This window comes from Heloderma suspectum, chromosome 3, assembly GCF_057233095.1.
Source record: "Heloderma suspectum isolate Gila_16-S chromosome 3, 16-S_ref, whole genome shotgun sequence".
In the NCBI taxonomy this organism is placed as follows: Eukaryota; Metazoa; Chordata; class Lepidosauria; order Squamata; family Helodermatidae; genus Heloderma; species Heloderma suspectum.
In genome coordinates, this window is record NC_139460.1 from 20,799,959 (window position 1) to 20,806,497 (window position 6,539).

At 42.3% G+C, this 6,539-nt stretch overlaps 1 protein-coding gene across 2 annotated transcripts in view; it reads left to right on the top strand.

Moving 5' to 3' along the window:
* DEUP1 (deuterosome assembly protein 1) overlaps nt 1-5,724 on the top strand; it is a 76,818-nt gene extending 71,094 nt beyond the window's left edge. Inside the window, exons 12-13 of one of the 2 annotated variants that reach the window (XM_084841612.1) lie at nt 1,013-1,301; nt 5,325-5,724. In XM_084841612.1, coding sequence (XP_084697738.1) covers nt 1,013-1,301; nt 5,325-5,498 — 463 coding nt within the window. In that variant the 3' untranslated portion in view covers nt 5,499-5,724. The remainder of the gene's footprint in view (nt 1-1,012; nt 1,302-5,324) is intronic. The other variant, XM_084841613.1, reaches the window with a different exon arrangement.
* Nucleotides 5,725-6,539: the final 815 nt, after the last annotated feature.

Genomic DNA, 6,539 nt, shown 5'->3' on the forward strand with positions numbered 1-6,539 from the left:
GCTGCCTCATGTACCTTTGGACCATCCTCTTGGATATGCAGTGTGCTGCTGCTCATCCTCCCTATGTTGTTAAGACAGCTGGGAAAAACTGCAGTGTCAGGGCAGGGTTGTCCACAGCAGTCTGTTCCCATCCAGTATAAAGTGTCGAACATTCAGACCCAAGGGTGGCCAAGTACCTTGGTTGGCTGATGGGCTCAGATGGAGGAACTTGGGAAGAGATTCTAACTCAGTGGTAAGAGCATGTTTTTCATGCAGAAGATCTCAGGTGCAATCCCCAGTTTAAAGGACCCAAGGTCTCAAGAACTGGGGAAGACCTCTGCTAGTGTTCCTGAAAAACCTTTGCCACTCAGCATGGGCAATACTAGGGTAGAATCCAACAGGGCACTTACACCCCCACCAGTTCTATTCTGTGAGCAGCGTCCCGCCAATTCCATTGCACAAGCGGGGCCCACTGCTTATGCAAGGGAGATTTAGCACTTCCTAGAGGAAGCTCCCAAATGAGCAGTACTTCCTCTTGTAAGCTTCCATAATTATAAGCTCACATAAGCTCCTTTATGTGAGTTGCCACAACCAGCCTCCTTCCAGAAACCAGTGTTTCTGCTCATTTCTGGTTACCCCAGAAGTGCTAAATTGCCATTGCACAAGTGCTGGGGGCCACGTGTTCAACAGAGTTGATAAGATGTAAGAGAGTCAGCGGGGGCATAGTGCCCCATTGGATTCTGTCCTAGGTTACATAGCTCTGACTTCACAACGTGGCTGTATTGGATTTTCTGGGCAATTTCCCTCTCAAACGTGTGTTTGATAACTTGTATACGGAATACATTGGAGTGTGAATGAGTCCAAAGTTGGACTAAGTTTCAAAGCCGAATGTTTTCTTCACCACCAGCAGCCCAAAATTCTCAGAAAAACAAAGTTACATAGACAGTTTGGACCAGAATATGTCACCTGTTAGAGATATTTCGTGGCACTGACTGGCACCTTAAGCTTGTGAACCTTTTAATTGATCTTTTAGACTTGTGCAGAATGAAATTGAATGGGCACCACAATCTCCAACATATGAAAACTTTGGACACCACAGAATACAAATTCCTGCTTGGCATGGCCAAGGCGATATTGTCAGCACTGAAAGCAGCTGCAATTTGCCTCCTCAAAGGCCAAGCAGAGATTGTGAACCCAGAGCAGATGGTAGATCTCCATCTCCACCAGAGGTATATCCAGCACATTACATCACCTGCTTTCCTGAAAGGAATAAGCCCGAAATGTTACTGAACCACGTCTACGCTGTGGAAGAAAATCAGATGGTAAAAATCTGTTGGCTTTGTTTTATCAGACAGAGGTCAAATCTCACTCTTCTGGTTAATATTTCACTTACTTCCCTATGTGAAACATTGGTTCGTATCCAAAGATTACCCAAGTGGAAAGCTGTTTGTGCAATGGGGGTTTCCCATCTTCCTCCCCACTGCAGCCCCTGTACTCTCTGCAAACCCATTTCTGGACCCTCAGGGAAGGCCTGGAGGGCTGCAGTAGTAGGGGAGAATGAGGAAAATCAGCTCCCACAAATGGGAACTAGAGAAAACCACTGCACAAGCAGCATTCCACTTGCATATCTGTTGGATGTAACCCATTTATACTCCTCTCCCTACAACCTGCCCTCCCCAGGTGATAGTGCAGTGCAAAGTAGCCTACTTTTAACACTGACTACTGGCTGACTACTGTTGCGTAGTGGCACCAGCCATCTTGCATATCTGTGCTGTGGATCCTTGGGTCTAGTTCCCCCTTGGAATCATGGTGCAGAGCAAATACCACAGATTGCAAGCATGAAGCCAGTGCAGAACCACACCACATCAAAGTGCTGATTGTCAACATGAAGCCAGTGCAGAACCAAGACTTAAACAGAAGGACTTTTATTTCCCCAAGTTTCTGGACGATAAAAGATAGCATTAGAATTTGTGCGGTAAGACTTAATTGATTTAACTTTCAAAGGTAGCTAGAGCTTTAATCACAGACTACATCTGCATAGCCACATAGGCTGCACTGACTCTCACTGCTTGCTGTGCCAAATTTGGGGGAAATAAAGTTGAAGATGGCCTCCAGATTGTATTCCAGGCTAGTTACATTTTCAGGCAAAGCAACAATGGCCACAATCATAACAAGGTTCTGCATGCAACTGGCACAGATATGTCTTCCCATCCATATCACAAGATGGATGGGAAGGCAAATTGTTTTTTGCTAGGCAATGCCAATGAGTCTGGCATGCGCATCCTCATCACGCTGTGCATGTGCATCCAATCCCCACATACAGCAACTTCCCATGCCAAAGAGACACATATGAAAAGCGGATCTCTGGATCTACCCATTCTTCCTGTGTGCAGCATTGCACACAAAACTACTGTATTATCTGTGCACACCTCTGGCTTCTACATAGGATGCTGGCTGTATTATGACTTTCCTTCATTCAATAAAAGCCAGAGACAATGGAAGCTGACATTGTTTGGTTGAAATCAATGTCACCATATCTTTTAAAATTGGATGTTTCACAATACTGATGACATTTGAACTTGCTCATATTTGAAACCACATCAGCTCCGATGCCTTTCTGTCATGGGAATTATTCTGTATTTCAGATAATCAAAGTGATGAAGCAGAAAATAATAAATATGCTTTTCCCATCTTATAATGTGCAGTAGCTGTTATTGTTTTTTGGTCAATTCAAGCATTTTTACTCCACTCTTCAGCCAAAAATAGCTCCTAGAGCATCGTACAAAGAACAGTAATAAGATATTCACTGCCCTCAGGCCTACAATCTAAAAGACATGATACAAAAAGAAAAGAGATTAGGAGGAAGGAGGAAAATGGGAAACTCTGGAACTAGTTCCCTTCCTTCCGTACTCCCAAGAAGGTGGCTATATACCAGTTTTGATAATAGGAATATTTCTTTAATTTTTGTAATCAGTTAAAAGCCAGATGGCTAATCAGTAAAGAAATCTGTAATCAACCCAGATTGGAAGACTCTTGTAAGCACTAAAACAATTCATCCAATATATGGAACTGTTTAACTGTATTAAAATATTCCATTGATAGGTCCTAGAATTTCAAGTACAGGATAGTTTGTGTATCTATAGTTGCTTAGAAGTCTACAAATATGTTTACTTCACTTGAGCTCTCATCGCTGGATGACTCTCAACCAAATATGTGAAGTGTCTCTGTTGAAAAGTAGTGTCTTGGAGGTGACAAGTGATATAAACATCTCGTCTGGTGATTAGTTCGTAATGGCTCATACATACATACAGTGCCTTGCATAAGTATTCACCCCCCTTTGGCTTTTCCACATTTTGTTGTGTTCCATCCTGGAATTAAAATGGATTTAACTGGCAATTTTACCATTTGATGACACAACATACTTAACACTTTGAAGGCGCAAAATATTTGTATTGTGGTACAAAAGTTAACTAAACAAAAACAAACTGGCATTTGTTGGTTGCATAAGTATTCACCCCCAAGTGAATACTTGGTAGAAGAACCTTCGGCAGCAATTACAGCTGTGCATCTTTTGGGGTAAGTCTCTACTAACTTTGTGCATGGGGATCGTGCAGTTTTTGCCCATTCTTCTTGGCAAAATTGCTCAAGCTCTGTCAGGTTGGATGGGGATCATTGGTGAACAGCAGTTTTCAAGTCTTGCCACAGATTCTCAGTTGAGGTCTGGGCTTTGACTGGACCATTCTTAAACATTCAAGTTGTTTTTAAACCACTCAAGTGTAACTTTGGCTGTATGTTTACAGTCATTGTCCTGCTGGAAGATGAACCTCCACCCCAGACCCAGGTCCCTTGCAGACTGAACTTTAGAATTGCCCTGTATTTGACTCCATCCATCTTGCCCTCAGTCCTGACCAGTTTCCTAGCTCCTGCCAATGAAAAGCATCACCACAACATGATGCCGCCACCATGCTTCACTGTGGAGATGGTGTTCTCAGGGTGATGAACACTGTTGGCTTTGTGCCACACATAGTATTTTGTGGTAATCAGACCAGGGAACCTTTTCCCACATGTTTGCTGTGTCTCCTGCATGCCTTTTGGCAAAATCCAAATGGGATTTTATATGAGTTTTTTTTCAGCAATGGCTTTCTTCTCACCACTCTTCCATAAAGCCCAGCTTTGTGGTGCACCCAGGTGATAGTTGTCCCATAGATGGTTTCTCCCATCTCAGCTGTGGATCTCTCCAGTTCCTTCAGTTACCGTTGGCCTCCTGGTGCTTCTCTGACGAATGCCGTCCTTACCTGGTCACTGAGTTCTGGTGGACGGCCTTCACTAGGCAGACTCGCAGTTGTGCCATATTCTTTCCGTTTTGTAATAATGGGTTTAATGGTGCTCCAGGTCATGTTCATAGTTTGGGATTATTATTTTTTATAACCCAACCCTGATTGGTGCTTCTCCAGAACTTTATCCCAGACTTGTTTTGCTAGCTCCTTGGTCTTCATGATGCTGTTTGTTTAGATATGCTCTCCAACAAACTCTGAGGCCTTTCAGAAACAAGTGTATTTAATCTGAGGTCATGTGACACTTGAACGGCACACAGGTGGACTCCATTCAACTAATTATGTGACTTCTGAAGGCAGTTGGTTGCACCAGAACTTATTTAGGGGTGCCACAACAAAGCGGGTGAATACTTAAGCAATCCAGACTTTTCCATTTTTTATTCGTAAATCATTTTGTAAATCATTTCGCCACTTCAGCATTATGGACTATTTTGTGTAGATCACTGACCAGCAATCCTAAATAAACCCATTTTAATATCAGGTTGTAACACAACATAATGTGGAATAGTCAAGGGGGGTGATTACTTATACAAAGCACTGTATGAGTCAGCACTTGATGCTACAGTCAAAAAATGATAAGCATACATGTGTGAACTAGCCCTTAGCTTCAAGACCCAGAGAGTGAAAAAACAATAGCTTCAGAGCAGTGCACAAGATAGTATTTTCCAGAATAAGAATGACATAAACCGTGTCTTAAAATGTAAGATGAACATTATGCTGAGCTTCAGTAATATTAAAACACTGATGTGCTTGCACTTTTATAGTAAAGAACCTCATATCATGGATCCATCCAAGCATTGTTACTATAGTTTTGCTTCTTCAGTATCTCAATATAGACCTGGACTCGCTCCAATAGGATGTAATATCACTGGGGGGCTTAGAACTCTGCAAAACAGAATACGTACATGAGCAAAAGAGAAGATCGTTCCACCAGTGGAATATCACCAGTGACCTAATAAGAAAAGCTGGCTAATTATACCCATCCTAACTGTGCCAATTTTGTGTGTTCAGCCTTCCCCGGAGACTCTGTTTCTTGCAACTGCAACGGAGAAGTTCCTACAAGAGGAAGAGAAGCGAGCAAGAGACTTTGAACAGGTTTTGAACTCTCACATTGAAGAACTGCAAAGGCAGTCAGAGAATACCCTAAAGAAATATGCCAGTCTCAAGCAAAGCCGACACAGATGAGCCTGAAAAAGAAAGCTAAAATGTAGTGACAATCCCAGCATCAATCATCAGCTGCCGTTTAAGCAAACAAAAAAATGCCTTTATACAAAGAAATGTTTGTAATGTGAGATTTTGTATATAGTTTGGCCATGGATTTCATTTCAACATGAATTTGAAATATTATGTATTGCAGAGGTCTAAAAAAATCTGGAAATTAAATATAAAACCTTTGAAATTTTTAATCCATACCGGATGTGCATATATTGTACTCTTATTTAAAATGCACCCTGTTCACAAAACCCGACCCACCTTAGTGGATACTTAAATATGAAGAGAGCGCAAAAGCCAGCAAGGCTCTATCCACTTATCCAACCCTATCTCCAAGGTCCTAAAAACTGTTTTAGCTTTACCCTGTAAGGTAGGTTAGGCTGAGACACAGGCCATCCAGTGGCAGAGCAAGAATTTGATCCTGAGGATTCCACACCCAGTCCAAATGTTGTGGAAGTACACAAATGTTGTGGAAGTACCACATTGGCACAACCCCCTTCTCTGTCTCTTTCTCTCTGGGCCCAGCTAGGCATGGCATGACATTAAATGTGTTTTTGCATTTAATATGCACATTTAATGCAAATAGCAGCTGCTGGAGGGCTAATAATTACTGGGATATCGGCAGACAAGAAGAGGGAGTTTAACCCCCTGCTGTGGTCCTGAGGAAAATCACTCCTTTGAAGCTGCTATTTGCAACGACTTACAACTGTTGAACCTGGGAAGATAGGGAGTGTTGTACCTTTGTTTTGTTTGGGAGACTGGTGTGACTTTCAGGCTAGCACTGCCTGCACCAGGCTGACTTGCTACTTAGCCTGAACATCTGAAAATAAGCAGATACAACAAGACATCATTCATGTCTACAGTACTTGCTCGTACAAAAGAAACGAACCTTGTTAAGCTGTCATGGAACTTGCTGCCACTTGGAGAAATGGAGAATGCAACTATCTTTAGAATTAGGATGGCAAGTTACCTTTCTCACATTTCAATGTGTTGCTGTTATAATGCCAATTTATG